The sequence below is a fragment of the Ascidiella aspersa genome, chromosome 2, assembly GCF_963924565.1.
Source record: "Ascidiella aspersa chromosome 2, kaAscAspe10.2, whole genome shotgun sequence".
Classification (NCBI taxonomy): Eukaryota; Metazoa; Chordata; class Ascidiacea; order Phlebobranchia; family Ascidiidae; genus Ascidiella; species Ascidiella aspersa.
The window spans coordinates 28,149,931-28,177,468 of record NC_139448.1 but is presented as its reverse complement, the minus strand read 5'-3'; the positions used below and the strand labels follow the sequence as shown (position 1 = coordinate 28,177,468).

Genomic DNA, 27,538 nt, shown 5'->3' with positions numbered 1-27,538 from the left:
ATTTTTTAAATACAAAAGCCTGTATGTTTGCCACAAACCCTTGCTAAATTAAATCATAATAACAACTTTTATTAAAAGTTTCTAAATATGACTTTAGAGATTTAAGTGACCAAATAACCAAGTATCATGTTACAAATCGTAATGCTGTGTTTTTGCCAGGCAAACATTTTTTTGTATATACCGAATTCACCGTGTTTTGCCCAAAAGTTATTGTTTTAAGAGCTCTTATACTTGTTATGTAGTTTTGTTCCGTCAGCCATAAATTAATGGATGTTTCTAAATTGTAATTGATGCATCGTGCATGCAACAGATCATAAATAAATTTAGAAAAATCATGATTTACCACACTATAGCACTTTTTTTCAGTTGTACATAAATAGTGGATTGTTTACAAATATAATTTTGCATTAAAAAATTGGTACAAATAAACTCTTCTGGTACTTCTTTATTTTCTACGAAATTTCGACTACCAATATAGGGTGCCATTATCGGAGAATACAATAACACAATTTGTATAGGCAGCTGAAACGTTGGAGAAAATAAATAAGTACCGGGTGAGCTTCTTTTTAGTACCCTATGTCTGGTAGCAACTGTGTATTTAAATAAGTGTTCAATCTTTTCCATTAATAAGTCTCCGCTATGTTTGCAGGTCAAAAACGGAGTGAAACCCAAAGAAGAAGTCGATTTCGACATGGAAGATGAAGATTTTGAAGACGAAGAAGAAGAGGAAGAGAACATGGACGACCACATGGAGTTCTGCGCCGTTTGCAAGGACGGGGGCGATCTCCTTATCTGCGACACTTGCCCCCATTCTTACCATCTCAACTGCCTGAACCCGCCAGTGGCAGTTGTGCCGGATGGCGAGTGGTCTTGCCAGAGATGTTCTGTAAGTTGGTGTACTGTACAATAAATAGTCTAAATATAGCGCAGACCAGTAGAATGTGCTAACTCAATCTATCAACCTCTTATATACGCATTTCGCGTTTTTCTAAGAATCAAACGCAAAATATTTTAAATGTGGTCTGTAATTCCTATTTTGTGCCCGATGGCGAGTGGTCTTGACAGAGATGTACTGTAAGTCGGCCTTCAATGAATAGTCTAAATATAGCGCTGACCAGTAAAGTGGCGTAACTCAATCTATCAACGTAGTATTTATATATGCATGAGTTTTAATAAAATTTAAACGCAAAATATTTTATATCCGGTCTGTAATGCCATTTTTTTAGTTTGTTGCTTTTATTTTGAGCAAGTGCGAACTTGGATGTGTATTGCGTTATGCCACAAAAATAAATTCAGTAGTTTATGTTTTTTACGGGTAATTTATTAACCACATCTCTTATTCGCCTATATCGCGCATTGTAGTATGCACGTTACAGTGTTGACAACAATGTTAGTATGCGGCCTACGAAAAAGTCTACTTTTCCTATTGACGCCCTTTTTTATTTTACAAATGTGTCGGCCTGTTTCCTACCCTACAATGCGTTTGTTTTTTTATAAAAAATTCATCTCATCAAAAATAATCAAAAACGTTTCTTATAGCCAATAAACTGAAGCAAAATATTCGTTAGAATCGTTAGTTCAATGCTGTATTACTAAAACCGGTTGTATAATAAACCATGCGATTTTTTTACCAGCCAAGTGTATAATTGTAGAAAGTATTTCGAAAGCCAATTTTCCCTTCTAAGCTGATAATGCCTTTTTGGTTTTACAGTGTCCGCCGCTGAAGGGAAAGTTACAGAGGATTCTGGCTTGGAGATGGCGAGAAGCTCCTTACACCGAGATCCCCGATGAGCGGCCCGGACACGAGGGCAACATGAAAAAACTCTGGGGCTACAAACAGCGCGAGTTTCTCATCAAATACGCCGAGTTTTCCTATTGGGACGTCGACTGGGTGCTAGAGCTGCAAATGGAAATTTACAGTCCGCATCAGGTTTAAACAAAACAATGCATCTTAAACTGTTTTTTTTTCTTCTTAAACTGGTTGCTTAGGTTACTTGCCTTTTATACAGGTAATCGGTTTAATGTGATACATCAAAATACGCGTAATATGAAGATCATTTTCACAATGCAAGTTGAAGACACATTTTAGAAAGGGTAATAAGGTGGCAATATAAAACGATAACAATGTTTTGTTATGTAGTGCCGCCTGATTACCCTTTTGAGTATTAGAGAAATACGGCCATTTAAAAAAAAAATTGGAAAGGACATCTGAAAAAAAATTGATGCATTATTTTGTAAAAATACAAAGTTTTCGGAATGTATTAATTATTTTAATACCCTTACAATTAACAATGAAACGTTAGAATTTGCCAAAAAATTACAAATATCTTAGAAAGGACATCTGAAAAAATTGATATGTATTACTTGGGTAAAAAAGTATATAGTTTTTCAAATGCATTTATTATTTTTTATGTCCTAACAATTAACAATCAAATGTTGCAGTTGTATTAACCCAACTCTCAAGCAAGCTTGAAGCGGTAAAGTAAGGCCTCAAAAATAGGAAGTTAAATTTTAGGTTAATATTTGTATATTATATACCTATAGTGGCGTACTTACACCAGACGAAACGACATGGAAGAACCAACTCCACTCGATGAAGACGACGAATGGACCGACAAAAAACTCATCGAAAAGTATTACCGATACGGCGTTCAACCTGAATGGCTCAACATACACAGGATCCTTAACACAAGGTTTGGCTTTATATCATGTAACTATACAAAAACCCTGAAGATTGAGTTAAATCAGTGTTTCTCAACCTGAGGGTCGCGACCTAAAATTTTGGTCGCCGACTGCAGTAGTTCACTTTGTTAAATTTGCAAAAGATCTCCAAAGTTAAAGAAAATTGTGGAAGCATTACGAAGGCATGACTCGAATACATTAAATTGAAACTTATTAATGATATTATTATCATAATGTTGGATTCCATTGGGTTTATTAAACATTCAGTAAAGAGATTTGGGTCGCCAAAGCTTCGCTTTAATATATATATATACTCTTAGTATTTGGGTTGCAACATACACAGGATGCTTAACACAAGGTTTGATTTTATATCTTGTAAATACAAAAATCCTGAAGATCGAGTTAAATCAGTGTTACTCAACCTGTGAGTCCCGACCTAAAATTTGGTCGCCGACTGAAGTATGACACTTGGTTAAATTTAATCAGATTGGTTCTGAGCAAAAGATCTCCAAAAGAAAATTGAGGAAGCAATACGAAGCCATGATTTGTATACATTCATTAATGATATTATTTTTATTGTGTTGTGTTTAAATTGGGCTTACAAAACATCCAGTTAAAAAATTTGGGTCGCCAAAGTTTCGCTGTTATATTTACGCTTAGTATTTAAGTCTCCGCGACAAAAGGTTGAGAAACACAATGACTAACATACACGCTCAGTGGCCAGTCGCAGATTCTAGGCATTAATTAGCTTTTTTTAATTATTAACCCTGATGAGATCAGTTGGTATCTGCTGCCGAAACGTCGGTTTTTATTTGGTTTACACCAGAAAACGATTTTTATCTATTGATATGTTGCCTGGTGGAGTTAACTCTATTGTTATTTAGCTTTTTTTGCCTTGCCTGCAGAAAAGTGGGTCGCGGCGGCCAGATTCAGTACCTCGTAAAATGGCGTCAGCTCCCTTACGACAAGGCCACCTGGGAACCGGAGGACAAAGACATACCGATGATGAAGGAGGAAATTCGAAAGTACAAGGACCACAAGTATGTTTTTTAATCTCGGTAGTCGAGATTATGTTGCTAGAGCAACTTGTGATTGACTGTTCGCAAAAATGCGTGATGTTAACTCCTAACGTTTTGAAAAACCCGTTTTTTTCGCGCGTTTTGGTGTTTTTCAAATTTTCGATTTTTGAGAAGTTGAAGTGTATAAAGAGATTTTCATTTCAACTAGACATTTATTAACGTAAAAGGAATGCCAGTAAAATTGCTTGAAGGTGTAACACAGTTTTCCCAGCATTTATCCAAATTATGCTAATGCTTTTAGTTAAAACGAAGTTTTGTAAATCATGTTCAGTGTAATAGTGTCACCTATTTAGAAGCAGGTGCACAAACAGCAATTACCAACAGCCAGTATGAAACGCCCTTACATCAATGATCGACAAATGAGTTCTATCCTACAAGTTCATGAGATGTTTAGTAAACATTTTTAGAAACACTATGTTTCTATGATTCTATCTTTTAACACAGTCGTTGAGTGTTCGGAACAAGTTCAGGCCAAATAATTACACAATTGCATCGCTTCAACCAGATATTAGAATTATGGTTTCGTCTGTGTTGAAAGGATTGCTGCACTTACCCACTCGCTGCTGAAATAATAAAACTTTTATTCGAAAGCTTTCTCCAAATCGATTTATTTCCGAACACGTTTCGTCTACCTTGCTTTTTTTCTAGACCAAACGAGGTCGTTTTACGGTATAGCGCAAGGCTCTAAAAAAGACTGGCAAACTTGACACCTCGCTTTAATAGACCCAGTTGTTGAGGTTCATGTCTGAACTCTGCATCTTGATATTACTGAAAATCGATTTGTCCGGTGGACCATATTCGCGCGATCAAAGCTAGATCGATTATTATGGTCGCTTGGTAGTTGTATTTTCGCCAATAAACGGAGTGTTGATAATATTAAGCAATAACTTCAGTAAAAAGTTGCTCTTTTTGCAGTTTTTGAAACATCCAAAATTTGTGCTACATTTTAATGCGGGAAAATAAAATTTGTAACCGTATATATCTTTATCTTTTTATTTTCATATGTAAACTTTAAAGCCATTTATTTGCTATATGCTCACACCAACTGAAACAGTCTGACGTTATAAACCGCCTAGCAAAATAAAACTACTCATTATGTTAACAGGATTTCCATTGAGGGTTCGAGAGAAAAAGGAAGCAAAAAGAAAAAGAAAAGAGATGACCGGAACAAGACAAAGAATGACGTAAGTTTACAAAATATTGAACTGTTTTACAACGTTTAACTAGTTGATTTAATTGAAATTAGTGTTTTGTAATCCAAGCCTAATGTGTGATGTTTTCAGCCGTCGGAAAAATACGTGCAGCAGCCGACTTTTATAACGGATTTGGGGCTGTCCCTTCACGAATACCAACTGGAAGGTCTCAATTGGCTTCGATTTTCTTGGTCGCAGGTTTCTATACAATCTTATTCTTCAAATTTTACGTATACCTTGAAAGTACTTATTGTCTATTCATGGCTTTTACAAAAGTGAATTCCAAAGACGCAATTCCCAGAAGCTGTTAAATCACTCAAAAGCATCGAGATAAATTTATCAAGTTGACTACAGCTTTAGTTATCCGAGGTTGTGCTTGTTTTCGAGTCTTATTTGAACATCGAGTCGATATTTGAGTTTCTGCTGTTAATGTTTCGCATTTGGTTTCAGGGTACGGACACAATTTTGGCCGACGAGATGGGTTTGGGAAAGACAATTCAAACAATTGTCTTTGTGAAGTCGCTCATTTTGGAGGTAAGACGTTAGCGGCTTATCGAAACTGTCTTTGACTGTTATATCAGGGTTGTAAATCTTTAAAAGTCTTTAATGTCTTTTGAGTCAAGTGATTTACGTATTAGAAAGTCTCCAAAATTCCTATGTTTTCGAAGTCTTTGAATAGTCTTTCAATTTATTTTATGTTAAGTTGTGTTTTTTGAAACGGACGTTAAAAAACAATTTTAGATCTAGTTTCAATTGTGTTGACAATGGCTTTTATACTGTTTTTTTATTTTCGAATTATATCGAAAAATTTAAAAAAATCCAATTTAAGGTCTTGAAATACGTAAATTTTCTTTGAATTTTTTTCATAAAATTGTGTGGCAATCCTGTATAGGCGAAGGTTTTTGTTTTGCCAGAACGAACCTATCATAATTATTCGAAATGTAAAAATGCAATATAAAAATGTTTTTTTATAATATTGAAAAATTACCCCGATAAATCTAAAAAGTTAGTCAGTCGACGTCGCAAAAATATCACGAGGTTAACTTCAGGCGACACTACACATAGTCAGGGGTTTCTAATAAATACCAAAAAATAAACCTAAAAAAATAACCTAACATTTTCTCTCGGTCGCAGAACCACACCAAGGGACCTTTCCTCATTTCGGTGCCGCTTTCGACCATGATAAACTGGGAGCGAGAGTTCGACCTGTGGGCGCCCGAGCTCTACGTGGTCTCCTACTATGGCGACCGCGACGCCCGTACCGTTATCAGGGACAACGAGTTCTCCTTTGTCGACGGCGCCATCCGCTCTGGCAACAAGGCCTACCGCATGAAGGTAAGAGCTTTTGAAGATAGTGGTTTCGTGCATGCGGGTGATCGGGTGTATTTTTGGGTGTATCGATAATTTTAAGGACATATTTTTGTTATAAGTTGCCATTAATTTGATCATGTTATAAGTTGCTATCATAATGTTATAAGGTTCTAGACTGCTGAATGGCAAAAGTAATCTGCAGCCTTTCATATTATAAAATTTTGTACCAATGGTACGGTCGTTTTAGTTGATTTATTAATTAATCGCAGGCCATCTTTTTTCAGTGGGCATATTTTCAAACCAAAAAATTTTAAGGGCTAACCGCACAGCAAAGGTTAGGAGTCACTGCTTTTAGGAGTTTTTAGGCCTATCTGCCGTAATATGGTTAAATTTTATGCTCGATTGCTTTTATTTTTTATTTATTTTAAGTTTCTTGGATTTATTCTGTGATGCGATTTACAAACTTGTTTAAAATTATAAACAGAAATATAATTTAAAAAGTTACCGGACCGTTTCCTCAATCTGTTATTATTTACACCAGTGTTGACTGTTAATTTCGTTTTACTTATATTACAAATATATTACAAAAAATTCGTATTGTCCAAAGCCGCCATCGCAGTCCGAAAGACTTTTTCAAGTTGAGCCACCAGTTTATAATGTTAGTTAAAGTTACGCCTAACGTTTAATGATTTGTATTAGGCCAATATGCAGCGTAAAGTGCAAGTTTAAGCAAAACTGCTATTGGTAAGGCTTTGGCTGAAACATTTTCTAGCTAACGCAAGCGAATAGTTCGACAGCACTTTAATATTCAAAGCCTACCCAGAAAAGTTAAGGACTCATAACTTACAGACTATTTTACCCTAAACCTAAACTTACAGACTATTTTTTTGTGGATTTAACAAAGATGGAGAGAGGCGACCTAAGAGACGCGACCTTGGATACCCCGAGTAAACCAAACGTGTGCGTTCATGTTCGTGTTTGTTCTGCAGATTTATTTTCGTCCCTATAACAGACCGTTGTTTGTATGCTACAATACAGCACGATTCTACACTATTGTAGCCTACCCAGGATTATTTGAGGTCGTTCACCGATAATATCTCGCTGTTGTAGGGCATTTTGACTTGAAATTCTGCATTTTATTAGCTTGCACTGTTTGTCAACCTACTTTATTTAACATAATTTTGCTTCGCCCTGATTTCCTATTGTACACTACTGGTTTCCAACATTTTGCTTAGGGCAGCTTAGAGAAAAGCAAAATAGATTCCGGCACCTTTACTAGTGCTTTAGAAAAGTGGTTCATTGTAATGACACATTAGCAAATTGAAACAGCACACAACATTTGTGCATACAGTTGGATGTTTTTATTTTTATTTAATGTACTTTATTGTGAAAAAAAGGACGTTATCAAGACAGCCAAAATGGAATCCTAAAGATTCCAAAATATCTCTCAGCCCCTTAAAGCATTATAAACGGAAATTCGTCCTGCTCAAAAGTCAACATAATTGTTTTTCGGCTGCTCACAACGACATTGGGATCAACCAACGTCCAGTAAAACCACAATCAAACAACTTTTACATAATAACCTTGCAAACCTCGACAGAGCGGAACGCTGGTTAAGTTCCACGTGCTCCTGACGTCATACGAGATGTGCACGATTGACGCAACAACCTTGGCGTCGGTGGAGTGGGCCATGGTGTGCATTGACGAAGCTCACCGACTGAAGAACAACCAATCAAAGTTTTTCAAGTGCGTTGTGATATGAAACCCAATTTATCATCGCATAGCTGTTCTCAATTTTCCCTTAATTTTATAGTACACGGACAGCGGTTCCTATTCATTTATTCTGTTACATCATTACTTAACTAACGTAGGCCGACCGATAATCCCAATCGAATTGTATCTCTTTTTGCTAGCCATGTTGCAGACCTGCGGCTTGAAAAAAATTCAAAAAGTTTTTTTATACCTGATGCATTTGCTTACTTTTAATATAAACCATGTAGACTAGTCTAACCCTAATTGTTTGTTTGGTTGGCTTTTATTTTTTGGGAGCATAATGGTTGGAGGTTGTAGTAAGACGTAGTAAGAATATTAAAGCCCACACAGAATTAAGTATCATTTTGTACGTTTCGATTAATTCTTTACTCATATTCTATCTTGACTATGTTGAAAATGAACAAATAGTTATTCGAAACGTACAAAATGATCCCTACTGTTAAGTAAAATATAAAACGACAAATGACATAATAATAACAAACATGCTTGTATTATATCGCACTGCAAAAATAAAAGCGCGATGTTTGACCAGTATGCCATCCGTTTGTAATACTGTTCCTACAAAGCTAGTCTTTCACACACACCTACTACTGGTGGCATATGACAGTCCTTGTTTTACTTGTTTATTACCTTGAACAAAAGGGTTCTGTCCGAGTACAACGTCGGTCACAAGCTGCTACTTACCGGTACGCCCCTCCAGAACAACCTCGAAGAACTCTTTCATCTACTCAACTTCCTCTGTCCATCCAAGTTCACGTAAGTTTTGCCCGTCGGGAAGTTTTATGCATGTAAAAGTAAGCCTCCTGATCCTGATAAGTGCCCTCTTTTGAAAAGCCTGACATCCGTACATCCGTGTAACTCAATAGCGAAATATCTCAATTTGTATTGACGTGTGCTTTTAGTTTCTTCACTTTACCTACTGACATAACAAGCCAAAATATCAAAAGGATTTTTACTTAGCAGTTTGAAAATTGCTTTTATTTTCAGGAAAGCTATGTAATTGTGCCCTGCTCGTCGGACCTTGCGAAGCCACTTGGCCATAAATTACGTTTATTTTGATCTAGAATGGTTAAACCATGATGCAAACGAAGGTCCGATTTAAAATCACCTGATTTGTGCATTTTTTACCCTAATAACCACTGTTAACAATTTCCACCAGATCTAGTAGCTTTTCTGCTGCGAATTTTACAAACAACCAATTTCTAAAAAACACCTATAAGTAGTATAATTCATACTTGCATCACAAATGAGCCAAGTGTGCACTGAGAAATTTTTCATGGAATTTACACATTTTAGTAATCCTGGATAAATCTAATCCAAACGTCCCCTGCTTTTTCGTAAAACAATCTCCATTCATGTTCAGCGACATGAACGGCTTTCTGGACGAGTTTGCTGAGATCGCCAAAGAAGACCAAGTGAAGAAGTTGCACGAACTTCTGGGAGCTCACATGCTGCGGAGATTGAAGGCCGATGTACTAACGGTAAGTTAGCTAATGACGAATGTTTTGGTTTTAACAAAAGCAAACCTGCTACAACCGGATTGTAAATGTACAGTATACTAGCAGTAAATGGATTAACGATTACACCTATTTTTTTGCGAAAACAAAAAATACTAAACTAAGACATTTTTATAGACGTATGACAAATTTTGATACATTAGCAAAAGGGTGGCTTCGATATTTTAAGTGCGGTTGGATAATTGCAGTAAGAGAGTAAAAACTAAAGCCAACAAGATCGGAAACCGCCAATATGCCACTTTGTGCTATTACACCTTTTTAAGTTACAATTTGCGGCCTTATTGCTTCCCAAATTTGTCCTGCCCGCGTCAGACTTGAGACGCGGGTAGTCTTATGTTGCCTTACTCGAGTCCCAGCAAAATAAACGGACTCCGCCGAGTCCGACTCCACAGCCCTTGTTTAAATGGGAGCAACAAGCATTATACCCAAGGTTATTACGGATGCCAATTAAACCATATCGTACGTAAAAACAGTGGTTCTCATCCTTTTAAGGCTTGCAACACCCTATAGAATTTATAAATGATTCGCAGCAACCTTACTTTTCGCTAAACTTTTAATGAAACGTCACAACTAACAAGATTGGCGCACTACGAGCTGTTCAGAAGGTTGAAAAAAACTTGATTTGTTGCACTATAGTCGTACACAAAAAAGTAAGCTCACTAAAGAGCTTAACTTGAAATTCAAACCCTTGACTGTTAGAAATGGCACCTCAGAGTGCCGCGGCACCCGGTTGGGAACGACTGGTTTATAACAACGTTTTTTGTCTTTTTCCAGGGCTTAGCGTCCAAGAGTGAGTTCATCGTGCGTGTGAACCTGACGCCGATGCAGCGCAAGTTCTACCGCTACATACTCGCACGAAACTTCGAAGGCCTCAACTCGCGCGGCGGACCCAACAACTCGTCGCTGCTCAACATCATGATGGACCTGAAGAAGTGCTGCAATCACCCCTACCTGTTCAACAAGGCAGCTGAGGTACGTGCTTGTTCTTTTTTGTTTGTTTGTTGGTTGTTTTTTTTGGACTGTTCGACTGTTTTGGTTGTGTATATGAATTGAAAAAAGGAAGTTTAGGAAGTATGGATGTAACGTATTGCCGGCGTAAGACTGTGACTAACCAACGCGGACTGGTTGTAATAAAATAAAGTCGATTTTGCAAATTAGGTGTTGTTTTTTGTGTTTTTCGAATCAAGTTTTGTTTTCAAGACAAGCGTAAGATTTCTTTTTCTAATTTAAATCTGAAACCTATTGCACGGTATAACGAATCGCAAACTACAGGGTTTGTCTGAAATGTCACCCATGGATTCGTCTCCGGGTTAGCCAATATTACAACTTAGACTTAGGTCACTTGGACTGTGTTGGTCATCACAATTATGCCTGACTTTAAATGCACGGTCTGTTCTTTCGTTTTAACCCTTGTTTTTTCTACCTGTCCCCACTTCAAACTAAGTATCTGAAACTACTCTGTTTTTTTAATGATTTGCATGTTACTGAGGTGCCTTCGCCGACCAAGCCAACATTATTGACATATCGACGATTACTATTAAACACAATCAGGGGGTATCCAGAAAATCAAAAAAGGGGGGCCCGAAATTTCAACTTAGGGAAGTTCCCTGTTTTTCGTCTTACGTTAAGGGCGTCATAAAATAGGGACGGGAATAACGTCATAAAATTAATCAGACAGCCAATTAACGTCCAACAAAAGCGAACCTATAAGACGCTATGTGTACACGTGAGTCAAAACCGTTTAGTGTACGATCGTTATCATCAGACAAAAAACTATACCAAAACGGTGAAATATGTGTGATTGATTATGGTAAAAGCATGTTAAGATTGTATCAGCAGAGTTGGTCATCATAATTTTGCCTTGACTACCTTACTACCTTAAAGTGCTCTGTTTTTAATGAGTTGCATATTATTGAGATGTCCTGGCCCCACATTATTGACCTATCGACCAGTACTATTAAGCACAACGTATAATTACAGGAGGCTCCCCGAGCGCCGAACGGTGCCTTCGAGGGCGCTGACCTCACCAAGACCGGAGGCAAGTTGATCGTGATGCAAAAGATGCTGCGAAAGCTGAAGGATAGAGGAAACCGCGTCCTCATTTTTTCTCAGGTTCCCGCTTTGACTAAATATCAGCTTTTTATCGAAAAATATGTTATGGTTACAGTGGTGTGTTAATGAGAGTAATGTTGTAATTATTCGCAATGAAACTATTAACACATAGGACACTTCCACACAGCATGTATATTTACATATTTTCTCACTAGTTTAGAATAGTCTTAAAACCTTACCACTAATGTTGTCCACCTACAATCCTACATATTACACCTAAGAAATATGGCGTCCTAAATCTACATGAAACTAATACTAGTACATATATATTTTATCTGGCACTCGAAAAATTCCCTAAGACTAAGTTACCAGAGTCCAATCTGGAAAAATCACGTAGGTTTCTTACAACTACTCTGTACCCACCATTCTAAAATCGCAGCTTATTTACAGATGACGCGTATGCTGGATCTGCTTGAGGATTTCTTAGAGGGCGAGGCTTACCGCTACGAACGAATTGATGGCTCCATAACTGGCTCGGTACGACAAGAAGCGATCGACAGATTTAACGGTTGGTCATTCTTTTATTGAGCTGTTAGATGATTTTGATTTTACTCTAGGTCGGTAATACACCCCTATGTTGGGTTCTTTTACGATAAGAAATCACCGTCTATCGAGGTCTGTTTTATTACGAGATCTGAACCGACATTCAATATCTGGCCAGAACACCCCAAATTTGTTATGGTAACATTGGTGCCGATTAAATTGTTTGCGATTTGCTAATTTGGGATATAGAATATCGATTTTTGTTGATATATTTGTTATGGAAAATTTTTTTCGAAAAACAAACCTCACATTTTTAGTGCTATTACCGTTTGTAGGAAATGGTTTTGTCCATTTTAAACTAAAGTCTAACCTTTCATATTGATTTTACTCCAGCTCCGAGCTCCGATCACTTCGCCTTCCTTCTTTCGACGCGCGCCGGCGGCCTCGGCATCAACCTCGCCACCGCCGACACCGTATTTATATATGACAGCGATTGGAACCCGCACAACGACATCCAGGCCTTCAGCAGAGCGCACAGGATCGGACAGACCAATAAGGTCATGATCTACCGCTTCGTCACCAAAAACTCGGTCGAGGAACGGGTAGCAGAGGTAACGATTTTGTTTATGGCTTTATTTTTGCTTTGGATAAATTGTCGGAGAATGAAGGCTTGAAAAGATTGCCAAGTGAAACGAAACTATGTATAGTTTAAAACCAGGGATGGCCGTCTTGGCAGATCCGGCCCGCCAACGCAAATAAGGCGGCCGGCGACCTAGTTCACAAACTGGGCACGAAACCATTCCTCATATTTTTGGCTATTTTAACTACGTAACATGTATATAGTTAAACCCCTTTGTAATTACAAAGTTTTATCCGTGATTGACAGTCGTTGCTGTTGTTATAATAACTAAAAAAAAATTTAAGTCAGCGTTAAAATTTAACGGCCCGCAGACGATTGTATTCTAATCTCAAATAGGGTTTTAGGCAAGCATGCTAGACTTGAATGCACACTATTGTTAGATAACTGATAGTACTTTTCGTTTTAGTCCGGGGTATCATTTTACTGCGAACTATTACGCTTTTAACTTTGAATTATAACGCTCATAACTTAAATTTTAAAAATAGTTTGTGTTCTGGAAACCTACTGAATGATAAATGACCTATATGTCCAATATTTATAAACTGGGTACCATCGGTGCCTATCCGATGACACATTATTTACTGATCTTAAGCGATTATTTGCGATCCCAACGCTGCTATTCTTAAAATTTATAAAAAAAAATAAACAACAACTTGTTGTCTGACTAAACTTCTTCACAGTAACAATACACCAAATGTTGGCCTATTAGTTTCGAAAAAAAAAATACCTTTAACGTTTCAATTTGACCCGTCTTGCTTGGTTAAGAATGGTTATGACGTAATTTAGTATCGGTTCGGATCGCCTTACTTTTGGTCCACTCCAAAATATCTGGTATCGGAAAAAATTGTTTATCGGACACATCATAAAAAAAAAAATTGGTTTTCGAAAAGTCTTTTTTAATCGCCAGCGTTAGGCCTGTATATGGAAATAAACATTTTTCAAAGCCGTTAACAAAATGTTAACTGCGTATGTCAGGACTTTTCTTCTACGTCTAAATCAAAACTACGACCATTTTGTCTGAAATTATGTAAACAATATCACGCACATATAACTCCATCATTTCTACTTTTTTGCTGGTCGTAAAACTAAAAAGTTTACTTTTTCATTGACGCTTCTTTACCTCAAATAAATTCCAAAAAAATTATACAGGTTGCCAAGCGGAAGATGATGCTTACCCACTTGGTGGTACGTCCCGGCATGGGCTCGTCCAAAACCACGATGATGAGCAAACAGGAGCTCGACGACATCCTTAAGTTTGGTACCGAAGCTCTCTTCAAAGATGACGACGGTAAGATTCAGATTCAATTGTAATTTATTTGCATGTTTGCAGACATTTAAAAACAAAATTAACATAAAGAATAACACAAGGACAGCGAAGAGACCTTTCGGTCATCGAGTCGAGCTGCCCATAGTAAAGTTAACGCCTTTACCACTCTTTGCTGAGCTTTAGAAATAATTAAATGCGAGGTTTTAAATGTTTCATAGTTTTTCATTTCGTAAATGTTAGAGATACTACAAGAAATACTCAAGGTTATGCAAAGTAGTAAACACTGTTTAGATTTATTTATTAATTTAAAAATTAACTTCATATTTACTTCTCCATGTCGAACTATACCACCTCTAGCCATAAGTTGTGCAGCATGTAAATATTGATTAGAAATATCACAAAATTTTGCAAAAAAATCGTGCACACGGTGACGACGGTAAAGTTAACACCTTTAACACTCTTATTTGAGCCTTTGAAAATCATAAGTTGTGTGATTTTATTATGCAACATAACTTGGGACTCTTTTAATTTTTCATATTTTTTTTTTAATTTTCATAGTTCATTTAGTGCATGTTTGACACACTACAAGAAATAGGGTATTAAAAAGTACTAAACACTGCTTAAGAATTTCTTTATTAATTTAAACATGTATTTCATATACTTACTTCTTTATGGTCCTTATATGTTTCCTCCATGCCTAACTACCACCTTTAACCAATATTCCCCCAAATTTGGGCACTATTTAGTATCTAGCTATAAGTTGTGCAACATGTAAACATTGACGAGAAGCATCAGAAATATTTACCAAACAAATCGTGCACACGAATCAACCGCTTTGCGTTTTTTTACTTTAATTTTCCAAACTCTCTACTGCAGAAACGGACAACGATAACTTCATCCACTACGACGACAAGGCGATCGAAGCGCTGCTGGATCGAAGCAAGGAAGGCGTCGAAGCGAAAGAAAAGGAAAACTCGCAGATGAACGAGTACCTCAGCTCGTTTAAGGTCGCCACCTACCAGAAGTCAGACACACACGTCGAGGTAGGGGTGTGCTCGTTTTTGAACGGGACCTTCTTATAGTGAAGTGTTGTTTTGACGTATCTCTAGCTGGCGTCTTATTAAACTGAGTCCCTTTCTAAGCAGTCGATGCATATTACGTATGCAACGCAGCGTGGTATTATCGTTATGCTAAAAAAGTGATTACTTTTAAAAATGAAATATTGCCGGATTTCGCTCAGTAAAATTCAAACTAAACTCTAAAAAACAATTTTAAAACATCTAAAACAATGTGGAGATAATGGACAACTATATTGAAAAGGTCTGATATATACTAAAGCAGACAGCAATATAATAATTTTATACAAATTTAAGAAAAACACGCGTAAAAAACTTTTCTTCTGCTGCAGCGCAGGCCTGATAAGTGTAATGTCTGCTAAGGGTTTTAGCCTCCAGTTTACCATCCCTAGCACAAACTTTTTGATATCATTTAGCAGTAAGCTGTGACTGATAACAAGCTTGGGGTAAGAAATGAACTCCGAAACTCGGTCATTACGGGGATGCACGTTGAGATACACATCACGCGCTTTTAATTTGATCACTTATCCTCTTCTTCTTCCCATCTAGCCTGAGCCGGAGCGCGAGATCATCCAGGAGACGATGGAGCAACCTGATCCGAACTACTGGGAGCGACTCCTCCGGCATCACTACGAGCAACAACAGGAGGAGATCGCCTCCACCCTGGGCAAGGGCAAGAGGGTCAGGAAGCAGGTCAACTACTACCACGCCGAGGCCGCCGCCGAGGTCGAGAGGGGTAAGGCGACTTGAAGATTGTATTTTTTTGTAATGTAAAACATGTGCTGCGAACTTTGTGGGCGAGCACAATGTTTGCAGTTATACTTAAGTTAGAATATCAAAGCCCGTAGGTAGAAGTAGCTACTTTCGAATCACTTTTTTTTTCTTTTTTAACATAGTGAGAAGGCATTGATTTTAAATTATCTACAAAAATATATTCGACATTGTTTTTATACAATCTAGTGAATGACGGCCATAGTAGTTTGGGTATGTTCCAGGAAAATCTGAAAGTATTGAGGAGAATGTTTATATACAAGAATGTGTAAAATAAATTGTTAGTGTGTCAACAAAAAGTGAGAAAATGAGTTGACTATACCTATTGTTTATCACAACTCGTTAACAGCGCGTCTGACTCGTGGGTTCATTGGAGCCTGGAGTTTTACAACAGTGTTATAAAATAAGCTCATTTTTGTTTTTTCTCGTTTTTGTAATGGAAAAAAATGAACTGGTGTTCGATTTACGCGATTTAAACTTTGGAGTATAATGGTTAAAGGTTGCATTTAAGACTTAAGTACAGAAGTAGGTGGCACTTTGAACGTTTCGAATATCTCTTTATTCATTTTCAACATAGTGAGAGATATTCGAAACGTTCCAAATAATACTTACTTCTGAATGGGCTTTGATACTCTTACTAAGATATAAACTGTTTAACTTTTGGGCGACGGGCAAAATGATACGAGGAATTTTAAGCTTTAAACCAAAATTAGAAAACCAAGTTTATTACAAAAGTCCAAAATTTGATTACTTGTTTCCAGCAAATAGCAAGTGAGGCTTTTGCCATAGCCTCAGTTAGGCGAATTTTACCCAAATGATAAAACATAACCTAATCAATTCTAAAAGCCCTTAGTCGGGATAGGTTATATAGAAAATATTCTACGTACAGTGAACGAATTTAGTTCCTGACTTGAACGAGTTTACTCCTTGCGTCTCCCCATAGCGACAAGTTTTTATGAGCCAAATTTCAGAAAACATACCGAAATCGATGGCTTTTAATATTTTCAACAATCAAGCTTTAATTCCGCCCACCTGTGATTTAGGTGCGACTTGGGACGACAACGGTAGTGATTACAGCGGCCTCAGTGACACGGTCGAAGACGAAGACGAGGAATTCGATAATGACGGTTCGTAAACTTCGATTTTGTCGCCATTAAAGTATTTTGTATTAACAGTTTTCGTTAGAAGCTATCGAATTGAGCGTCATGCCTAACTTTTCGACACTTGCTTCTCCAATTTATATTGTTGCATATATTTTTCATGCGTATGTTTACTTAAAGAAGTTTACTATTTTGCGTCAACAAGGTGTTTTTATGCTTTACGTATATTTTTTATGCATTATGGACTATATGGATTACATACGCAGTAATTGCCGTTAAACATCCTCATTTTTTGACGACTTGAATTTTTTCTTTTTTGCGCAGGAAGCGGCAAGCGACGCGGCAAACGCGAGAAAGATAAGCCCCTGCCGCCCATGCTGGCAAGAGTTGGCGGCAATATCGAGGTAAATTAGAATTTGTTTGTTTGCAACCGACACCATATGGGCGCAATTTAAATGTGAAAAAAAATTAGAACTGTTAAAACTTGCAAAATTAAAATCTGGAATGTTGAGTTTCCATTTTGCCCGCGGTCGCAAGAGAAATCTTGTCTGGCGTTTGCTTTCTCTCAAAGCACGCGACATTTGACTGCGGGCTCACATCGTATTTTCACCGACTTCTTATGGGAACACGACCAAGGTGCTTGTCGACGTTCCAAAGGCGAAGACGGACAACCTGTCTAAATAGTTTTAAACAAAATAAGCAGACGTCCACTTTTTCCGTCGTTTACGAAAAAGGAAAAAAATCAGGAAAATATCAAGTAATGTTGAAACTAAACTGATCCTGATGGAACACGTGTGTAACGTAACCTATTTGTTCCAGGCGGTATTTAACAAAATTATCAGCTGTGGGTTGAGAATGCCCACGACATCGTATCTACCCATGTTAGGCTTTAAACTTGTTGTCCACAATAAAATCTACACTTATAGGCGTTTACTGTACAACAACTGTGATTTTATTCTTGTAAAATCGCTTTTGATCAACGATAACGGATTGCGGATCATACAACACCAAAACCATCGAGACACACCGAATCTATCGACCAATGACGCAAGCAGGGCAGGCTAGAAAAACAACTAGCCTGCAGTGAGGTTCGAGCTCACGATCTCCGGCCATACCGGTCGCTTTACCAACTGAGCTACACAGGCTCGGAGGGTAGTCACTAGCGAGTCAAGAAACAACTTGTTGTCCCGACTGTTTTTCTTTAATTTACGTCTTTGCTAAATCTCCGACCCTATAATGCCTCTTGTACGCAGGTTCTGGGCTTTACAGCTCGCCAGCGTCGCACTTACCTCAACTTCGTGATGAGATACGGAATGCCGCCCACCGAAAACTTCCAGAGCAGATGGCTGGTGCGCGAACTGCGCGGCAAAACCGAAAAGGAGTTCAGGTTTGTGCGTTCTTGCCATTTGCGCGTTCTTAGCCTATGGCAACCTGTTGTTGTATAACGATGTCATTTATTTTCTTTCTTCGAAAAAGATTATATTTGTTTGGAATTTCAAATATTGTGCTTGTTATTTATGATTGTCGGTCTGTTTGGTTTTCATAACTAATATATAGTCAAAGGACATCAAACATGAAAATTACACCGAGTTTATTTAAACTAACATGGCACGTTAATCTTGTAGTTTTTACATTGCGTTTTTACTAAGTCACGGTTTTACGTGATGATCTAGAAAAAGTGCGAGCTTTTTTCCATAAGGGCTCTTAGCTTTTCGTTAAACGTTCTATTTGCATTTCCAGGGCTTACACATCATTGTTTATGCGACATTTGTGCGAACCGGGACCCGACAACGCCGATACTTACTCTGACGGCGTGCCACGAGAGGGCGTGTCGCGACAACATGTTCTCACCAGGATCGGCGTTATGTCGCTCATTCATAAAAAGGTACTTTCATTTGAACTTCCTACCTTTGTTTGCATGATAAGGTTATTTTTATTTACAACCTTTTTAACATTGAATTTACCTGTACTTTTTGTACATCTTTTCGCGACGTGATCGGACTCGCATGTTTTTTTCGTAAAAAAAGCAAAAGCCGATAGGCCGTATTGGCCGTAAAACAGTGTGAATAAAAGCTAAAAAAATATACGCTTTCTATATTTTTTTCCACATGCTTAAACAGACATACCATAGATTTCGTCATACTTCGTATTTTGCCATTTTTAGGTTTTACGATGCCATTCAAAAACTTAAGAGGTTTATCTGTCTGTTAACTCCTAATAAACACTTTTTGACACTTAATAGCGCACGAGCACATGTTGGCATTTAGCAAGTTTTACATAACGTTGTGTACACAAAAAACGCGTACGACTAACTCCGGTCGTTCAACAAGGTTTTCATATGAGTTATTTTGATAATGAAGTTAAGTCAACTCACACCACCAGCATAACGCATTAACCCATATTCCACACATCCAACTCCATTCCCGTCAAAAATAGCACATTGTTTTCTCCTTTGTCACCAGGTCAAAGAATTCCAGTTCATCAACGGCGTATGGAGCCTGCCTTACCTGAACCCGGTCTGGCAAAACCGTAAGCTCGCAGCAGCCGCACTCGCCGTCACGTCCAACATGATCTCGAGGGCCGACACCCCCAACTCGGGGGTGTCATCGGTCAAGTCGGCCGACTCGTCCGCCGTCCCCTCCCCCGCCCCGCCCCCTAAGGTCAAGGAGGACAGTGCCACAGACCTCACTAAAGAAGGTGCAGAGGGATTATATACTATAATATATAGACCTAATGTAAAATAGCGCCTTACACTTTTGAATTTGCCTTTTAGCCTTAAAAATAAATGATTGCGTATTGCATCATACAAATTTTTTGATCACGTACAGAAAAAGTATTTTTCTGACCTCACTAAAGAAAGTGCGAATGGGCCTATACAGCCCTAATATCAAATAGCGCCCCACAATTTTGAATTAACTTGTCGCCCAATTGGGATCTGCATTATTACATCAGACCAATTTGCTGATCACGTACAGAAATTAAAGTTTTTTTTCTGGCCTCACTAAAGAAGGTGAGAATGGTCTATATCGACCTAATGTTGAACAATTTTGAATTTGCCCTTTAGCCCAATTGGAGTCTACGTATCCCATCAGACCAATTTGCTTTTATAACGTACAGAAGTTAGGGATTAAAAAAAAGTTTTTTTTCTGTTGTATCATTTCCCTGCTGACAAGAAAATTTAATGTTTATTTTATATTACTGCCTTTTATGTGGCATATAAGGTAACTGTAAAATAAACAAAATGGTTATCTAACATATTTCCCCTGAAAGATATGTTTTGGTTTTAAGTTAAACTGAATAAAATAAAATGTTGTGCTTTGATTTCTATTGGTTGCGGAAGGCTTTCCTTTCTATTGATCGCAAATATTTTAATTTAACCAAGATAATAACTTTCGCAGCTGCCGAGAAACCCACTGAAGCCGCTGTCACCGAAGCTAATCCGCCAACTAGCGAAATCAAACCGGAGCCGATGGAAGTGGACAAAACGAACGGAGAAGAAAAACGTGGGCTTTGTTTAGTTGCTTTTTTGAGTTTTTTTTTTATTTAAATTTGCTTTTTTGAGTTTTTTTTTATTTAAAGAAAGCAAAAGTGTAAGGCTCAAGCTGAATTGTGTTACGCCAAAAACGGAACATAATAACAATTTGTATGCTGTTTTGTGTTTTAGCGGAGGATTTAGCGACGAAAGAAAACGCCGACGTTAAGCCTGCTGACGAGCCTGTAGCAGCAACAGGTATGCTCGCTAAAACAAGTAAAACGTTGAAAGTTTCTCGATACCGTACAAGCGCATAAAGTTTTCGGTTAGTACTTAAACACCATCCATGCGTTCTTACTGTAGTGTTTGGCGATTTTGTTCGTAGTTGTTCTTTAGACTTATGTCAAACCATCTCGTTCTCGAATTCTAGTTACGCCATACAATAGCGAAATCCTATTTTAATTTGTACGCGTTGTCGCAACTGATTGCTTCTTTATAGATCTTAGTGTGAAGACTGCTGCTGTGGTACCGTTCGAACCGCCTGAGGAATTAACCCCACCAAAGCAAAAGTTCATGTTCAACATTGCGGATGGCGGTAAGAGCGACCGTTTTATGGTTCGGAAAGCATCAATATTATAAAGTGTTTTTCTAATATTGGTTAAAACATCTGAACACCGTGTAATCACGTTGGTACAACCGTACAGTATGAAAAACATTAAACGTGTTACCATAAAGAACACAATGTGGGACTTAGTAGTCGGTTTATGAAATATAGTTTCACATAAGTTTGACAAGCGTTCGTATTGTAGCTTTAAATATGTGCACTTGTTCAGTGTGCACGCTATTAATGTTTTTTCAGCTGTTATGCCACTATGTTTTAACATTTATCACCGCCTTATAACTGCAAACGTTACCAATAAACTTCCACAAAATGTATGCACACGCACCTCAAAGGACTTCTCATTAATGTACTGTTGTATGAACGTCCAGGCTTCACCGAATTGCACACCTTGTGGCAAACCGAAGAACTAGCGGCAATCCAGTCGGGTCGCGTCAACGAGATTTGGCATCGCAAGCACGATTACTGGATCATCGCCGGAATCGCTGCGTATCCTTTACCTTGAAACTAAAAGATTACTTTTAACTTTAAAATGGCTGTCGTTGTTCGAAATTGAAAATGCAATGATTCCGAACCCGATTTCGCCAAGCCAGTCACCCTGAGCTGTTTATTCTCGTGCCACCATTGATACCGCTTGTTGTCCGTAAAACGAGAAATCCTACTGTTAAACGCTTTAAATTCTACGTTTTTTTCTGGAAAATATGATGAATGACTTTAAAAGTTTTTGCACAACGCTGCAAACGTTTAAAAGTCTAATTGTAGCTCTTAGCAATCCCAATATATCTCACTGCATTTCGAATCACAGCTGTTAAAAGTGATTCACTAAACTGTAGTAAAAGTCTACATATAAATTCAGCTTATAAAAACCCCTGCAGCATTATATATATAATGTCATAATATATATTACAATCTTATTATTCCTTAACCCCGAATTTGACCCCAAGTCACGGTTACGCGCGCTGGACCGACATCCAAAACGAGGGCAGGTTCGCGATCGTCAACGAGCCTTTCCGCGCAATGCACGAGAAGGGAAACTTCCTGGAGATGCAAAACAAGTTTCTCGCCCGCAGATACAAGGTACCACATGCTTATGTTGGGTGTGGTCCACTTTACGGTGCAATTTATTTGGTTCGCATTTAAATTCTTGTGTGCTTCATATTTTCTGGTATATTAATGTTAAGGCATGCCCCATATTTGGCATTTTATTCCGATACCTCAATGAAAAGTATCGCCATCTGATACCAAATGACTTTATTACTATGCTAAAACAAGAAAAATAGATTCAAAACGTTCGAAGGTAATATTTTCCAGGTTATTAGGCCAAAATTAGATTAACGTTAAGAAGTTTAATTACATCCAGTTGGTAACCTACCACAGTGGTTCTCAACCGGGCTGCCGTGGCATTCTAGTCTAGAGTGTCATTTTTAACTCTCAACAGTGCCGAGAGATATTTCAAGTTCTTTAGGATTCCAATTTTTGCTCTATTGCTAAACTTCTTAATACAATTTATTGTGTAAGATAAAAGTGCCAAAAATTAAAAAGTTTTTTTTAACCAATCTTAATGTGCTGTATCAATCTCGTTTATTGTAACGTTACAGTTAACTACTCAGCAAAAATACAAGCCATGGTGCCGCGATTTATAATTTCTGTAGGCTGCCGCAAGCCAAAAAGATTGAAAACCACTGACCTACTGTTTTTTGATAGGTTGGCGTTTCAATCTAGAATCGCTGCGGTTAATCGTTAATCACGACTTAAATTCCCATATTTATTTCGGATCGGATCGGCACCGATACAACCTCAGTATCGGATGTGTTCCGATACTGACACTTGGTATCGCGTTCGGTCCCCGATATGATATAATCGTACACCACTAATTGTATTTTATCATTTTACTTTCCGTCCATCTAACCTGAAACAAATTTTAGGCTAAAAAATGAGCAAACTGAATAATGACAATCATTTGCGATTATTTTGAACCTGCTTTTCAGTAGCTCGTGTGTTATTTGCCCTTCGAATAGCACTTGCAATAATAAATCTTGTCCCTGTTGTTTTTCAGCTTCTAGAACAGGCGCTGGTGATTGAAGAGCAGTTGCGACGCGCCTCCTATCTAGGCCTGATGCAGGATCCAAAGCACCCCTCCATGGCCTTAAATGCAAGGTGCCCCCGACTTTTACAAGTGACGGGTCGTTAATTTTCGGTCATTAGAGTTTGTTGTAGAACTGCAACGGAACGTTGTAACTGTAAATTTTGACAGCTTTAATTTAAGAAAAATCAGACTGTTGATAGTCAGCTTAACTTTTTCCACCCCTAAATTGTTCCGTTCCAAAATTTCACCCGTAGATGAACTTTCGAAAAAAAGCGTTTGTAACTAGGGAATGTCCGATACTTGACATTTTATTCCGATACCAATACCCGATAATTTGGACAAAGGGTATCGCGATACTAAATGGCGTCTTTTCCATGCACAAACAAGCAATATAAAAAGATTGAAAGGTTTAATGGTTGTTTTCTTATGTTTTGGGGCCAAAATTTCCTATAGCGTTGGGGAGTTTGGTTTCTTCGAATTGTTAGCTCACTAATTTTTTATTAATAAACCTTTAAAGGTAGAATTCGCTGCGGTAAATCGCAAACCATGACTGGAATCCTTATTTATCGAGTATTATATCGGCACCGATACCAGCCAAGTATCGGACGAGTACCGATACTATCACTTGGCATCGGGTATCAGCTCCGATCCGATATTATCGGACATTTTTTTATTTGTAACCTAATTGTCATCAGCTGTGCATCACAGAAATGTTTCTGTTCGTTTTCAGGTTCGCGGAAGTGGAATGTCTGGCGGAAAGCCACCAGCACTTGTCCAAGGAATCGCTGGCGGGCAACAAACCGGCAAATGCTGTCCTTCATAAAGGTGCGTCACTGGGCTGACAAATACTGTACCAGGTTATTACGGTATACCATTAGAGGCCACCGCCTGCGATCAAAGCTTTTAATAAACTCCACAGAAATTTGGTATTTAAATCCCATAATAAGAGTTCATGACAACTTAACAGAAAGTGTTATTCCTATGCCTTATACCAGACCTGGACAAACTACGGCCCGCGGCCTGTCAAGCAATATAATCCGGCCCGCGGCTTATTTTTATTAAAACATTTTTTTGTTGTTGCATAAGGGTTGCAGACAATTTTTTACTGCTACACCACTAAGTCCTGTTCACATCAGCAGAGTTCACATCATTATCCCCTTTTTTTAAATGTCCCAAATAAACTTACCATTTCCATGTTTTATAGGAAATATACCAGTAAACAAACTTAGGTTCAAATCTCAGGCATTCCGCACTATGTATTTTCAAAAATATGTTCAACAAGAATAATATTCTTATAAGAAATAAGTAAGTTTTTTATTATTATTTGGCTTTTCCTCCAGGATTTAATGTGATTGACTTTCATCAATGGTCTACTCCTTGTTTTCATTTTATCGGCTTATAATTGCTGTCCAATATTCGTTTACTGGGCTGCCATTATTACAGGGCCGCCACAAAGTCTTCAACACTTTAAAAATCTTTGAAATAATTTGCCTATTATTTTATGTGCAGCCTAAGTTATATGTTAAAAAAGTACCGTTGTGAAACCAGTTTTTCACAGCGTTGGTTTCCAGACTTTACGATGTTTAACCAAAACCGCCTCTTTTTTCCCGCCAGTGCTCAACCAACTTGAGGAGCTTCTGGCCGACATGAAGGCCGACGTGGGCCGTCTTCCCGCCACCCTCTCCCACATTCCTTCCGTGGCCTCACGACTTCGCATGTCCGAGCGAGGCATTTTGAGCAGGCTCACCCAACAGAACGGCGACCAGCAGGTGGGCGATGTTGTTTTTTAGGTTAATGTAAAATTGTTTGGAAAATATTGACCCTGAGTTGGTTTTCTAAATTTGAGATATATTCACGAAACAAATATATTTAGTTTGTTTTTATTTACTATTCCATTTGATTTTAATTTTGTTTTGCTGATTTGTGTAATGCCGTTGGTCTCCCTAAGTCAGGGGTTCCCAACCTGGGGGCCATCAGCCTTTTTCAAGGGGGCCATGAAAGAAGTTAAGAAATAATATATTTTTTTAAATTATTATCTCTAAGTCTGCTCAACTATAACAAAAGAAATAAATTGAAATTTAATAAAAATACTAATACAGCAATGAGCTACTTCTTGATCTTGAGTTATCTTTCGTTGTTTTACTTTTAGATTGATTAATATTAATATTTTAAAATTTGCGCAATGGCTACCCCTGCTAAAATAAGGAAGTATGATGAAAGTTATCTGTGTTGTTTTTATATCATTTTATCATTCTAACTACCGCTACCTTAAAAAACAGTTTTTTAAAATGACGTTTCTTTCTAAAGATTAAAATATTAGGGGGGCTTTGATTTCTCAAAATAAGGAGGCCACGGTGTAAAAAAAGTTTGGAACCCCTGCCCTAAGTGATATATTTATTGAAAAATAATTAATTTGTCTGTGTTCTATATCATCGTGATTTTAATTTTGTTTAATACAAGTACAAGCATATTTTCGTTTGTTGTAGAAACTAGCATGACTATAGAAATTTGTATTATTGCGCTTAAATCGCGGCATAACATCCTAGTTTACTGAGGAAGCTAATTGCAACAACTTTACAGGGCTAAAAAATAAAGCTGACATGTTTTCTATTTTCAAGGCGACTGGATCGCACACTACTTCACGTCGTTTATGTATTTATTTGTTTTAGATACAGCAGCTCAGCTATCCTCCCTATCACAAGATGCTGAACGGACCCTTCTGTTCAGGTAAATAATAAACTGACGTGTTTTAGGAACTTCATCCACGTTTTTGGTTTGTTTGTTTATTATATTCGGTTGTTACCCAAATTATTCACCTCATTCGTTTACGCACACTTTTGGTTTATATATATTATTGTCACCCGCATAAAATACCGCTGTAATTTTGCATGCCCACTGATTTTGTTTTGCAGCTGTTACATTTAATTCCTTAATTACAAAAGAAAATTATCGACACGGCATGATTTACGCTCATATCAAATCGGTTGGATAACTTCCAAATCATTTTTTCTTTCTTGAATTAATTCAACGAATCGTTTTCAAAAACGATTCGCGTTGCCCGGATCGCTCGCCATTGCAACAGCAGTTTTCCGTTCGTTCATTTGCAAGACAATCCTTATTTCATTTCAATCCATTTCACAGCTGCTCTGCCTCAGGTGACGCGGCCGCAGCAGCCGCAATCCGGCGAGCCAACGACCAGTTTAAAACGCCAACAGCAACAGCAACAGCAGCAGCAGCAGCAGACAACCCGGCCCACGCTAAAGTAACCGACTTCATCAGCAAGCAAGTCAGCTGCGCTACGCCATCTAGCGGCGCCGCGCAAACTGCAGCCGCCATCTTGGCCGCCGCCAACGCGCAAGCGAGATCTGGCGAGAGCGTCGTTATCACCATCGACGATTAAGCGCGCACTATTTTCCCAAGTATTTGTTAGTTCCGTCCGCAAAGAATTTACGTGCTTAAAGCTTCCGTGGTCTTCCAGAAGTTTGACCACGATGGTTGGTTAGTAAGTTAGGGATAAAGATCGAAAAACCAGTGGCCTAACACTCTTCGTGGTTATTGCTTGCTATCCCAGATTCGCTGTAGAATTGCTGCTTTTCTATCTGGTACTTTTTAGCTGAAAAAACTGTTCGGTCCGGCTTGATTTGTGCAAAGTGCGCAACGAGATTCCTTCCTGACTCCGCTTTTTTCGGTTTCGCCGCGTCTTTCTAGAAAATTCCAGTTCGCTTTCCTGTACTTCCAGTCCCCTCTAACTGCAGCGCCCCGCGGTAAAGTTGGACGCCGCTCTCTACGCATATTATCAGCCAAATGCGGACGGATTAAACGTTTTTTCCGTTGTTTTGTGTTTCTGTTCGTCACCGCTATCGTTCTAAACGACAATCTAGAAAAAAAGTTTGTTTTTCGTTGGAACTTTCAGTCCGCGCTCGAACCATTACAATACTAGGCGCTCTTTATTTATGTCCCACGTGGTTTGGTGTTCTCTTGTGTCGTTCGTTGTTTTTCACACCTATTGCAGTTTGAAGGTCGCTACGGAACACCACGCACACTCCCATGCTTTGTCGGAATAAAAGCGACACCCTGTGAAATGCTTGTTGATTTTGCTGACCAATCTGCGACTTACAATGGGAAGCAGAAACTTCGGCTTCAAAAAACAGCTTTAGATTTATAATTAGTTTTAATAATGGCTTACCACATTTCCAGATTAGAACGATAATAATTGGGCATTCAGGTGGCCGCTGAAGCAGTGTTTCTCAACCAATCAGTCGCCGTTAATTAACCCGCCGACTGCATTAGATCACCTGGTTAGATTTATTAAGGTAGGTCCACAGCAAGATTTGTTCGAAATTTGAGAAAACTGTGG

At 38.2% G+C, this 27,538-nt stretch overlaps 1 protein-coding gene across 1 annotated transcript in view; it reads left to right on the top strand.

The window, feature by feature from the left end:
- LOC146164678 (ATP-dependent chromatin remodeler CHD3-like) overlaps positions 1-27,225 on the top strand; it is a 30,846-nt gene extending 3,621 nt beyond the window's left edge. Inside the window, exons 9-41 of the mRNA XM_083381062.1 lie at positions 650-886; positions 1,712-1,930; positions 2,545-2,693; positions 3,588-3,722; positions 4,867-4,945; positions 5,045-5,152; positions 5,405-5,488; positions 6,089-6,289; positions 7,866-8,011; positions 8,681-8,794; positions 9,402-9,519; positions 10,330-10,527; positions 11,536-11,667; positions 12,058-12,175; positions 12,544-12,761; positions 13,940-14,078; positions 14,934-15,100; positions 15,683-15,869; positions 16,948-17,031; positions 17,329-17,408; positions 18,258-18,391; positions 18,745-18,889; positions 19,467-19,701; positions 20,403-20,507; positions 20,669-20,734; positions 20,976-21,071; positions 21,467-21,584; positions 22,040-22,172; positions 23,152-23,252; positions 23,912-24,006; positions 24,796-24,959; positions 25,857-25,912; positions 26,389-27,225. Of these exons, the coding sequence (XP_083237188.1) occupies positions 650-886; positions 1,712-1,930; positions 2,545-2,693; positions 3,588-3,722; positions 4,867-4,945; positions 5,045-5,152; positions 5,405-5,488; positions 6,089-6,289; positions 7,866-8,011; positions 8,681-8,794; positions 9,402-9,519; positions 10,330-10,527; positions 11,536-11,667; positions 12,058-12,175; positions 12,544-12,761; positions 13,940-14,078; positions 14,934-15,100; positions 15,683-15,869; positions 16,948-17,031; positions 17,329-17,408; positions 18,258-18,391; positions 18,745-18,889; positions 19,467-19,701; positions 20,403-20,507; positions 20,669-20,734; positions 20,976-21,071; positions 21,467-21,584; positions 22,040-22,172; positions 23,152-23,252; positions 23,912-24,006; positions 24,796-24,959; positions 25,857-25,912; positions 26,389-26,581 (4,554 nt within the window). The 3' untranslated portion in view covers positions 26,582-27,225. The remainder of the gene's footprint in view (positions 1-649; positions 887-1,711; positions 1,931-2,544; positions 2,694-3,587; positions 3,723-4,866; positions 4,946-5,044; positions 5,153-5,404; positions 5,489-6,088; positions 6,290-7,865; positions 8,012-8,680; positions 8,795-9,401; positions 9,520-10,329; positions 10,528-11,535; positions 11,668-12,057; positions 12,176-12,543; positions 12,762-13,939; positions 14,079-14,933; positions 15,101-15,682; positions 15,870-16,947; positions 17,032-17,328; positions 17,409-18,257; positions 18,392-18,744; positions 18,890-19,466; positions 19,702-20,402; positions 20,508-20,668; positions 20,735-20,975; positions 21,072-21,466; positions 21,585-22,039; positions 22,173-23,151; positions 23,253-23,911; positions 24,007-24,795; positions 24,960-25,856; positions 25,913-26,388) is intronic.
- Positions 27,226-27,538: the final 313 nt, after the last annotated feature.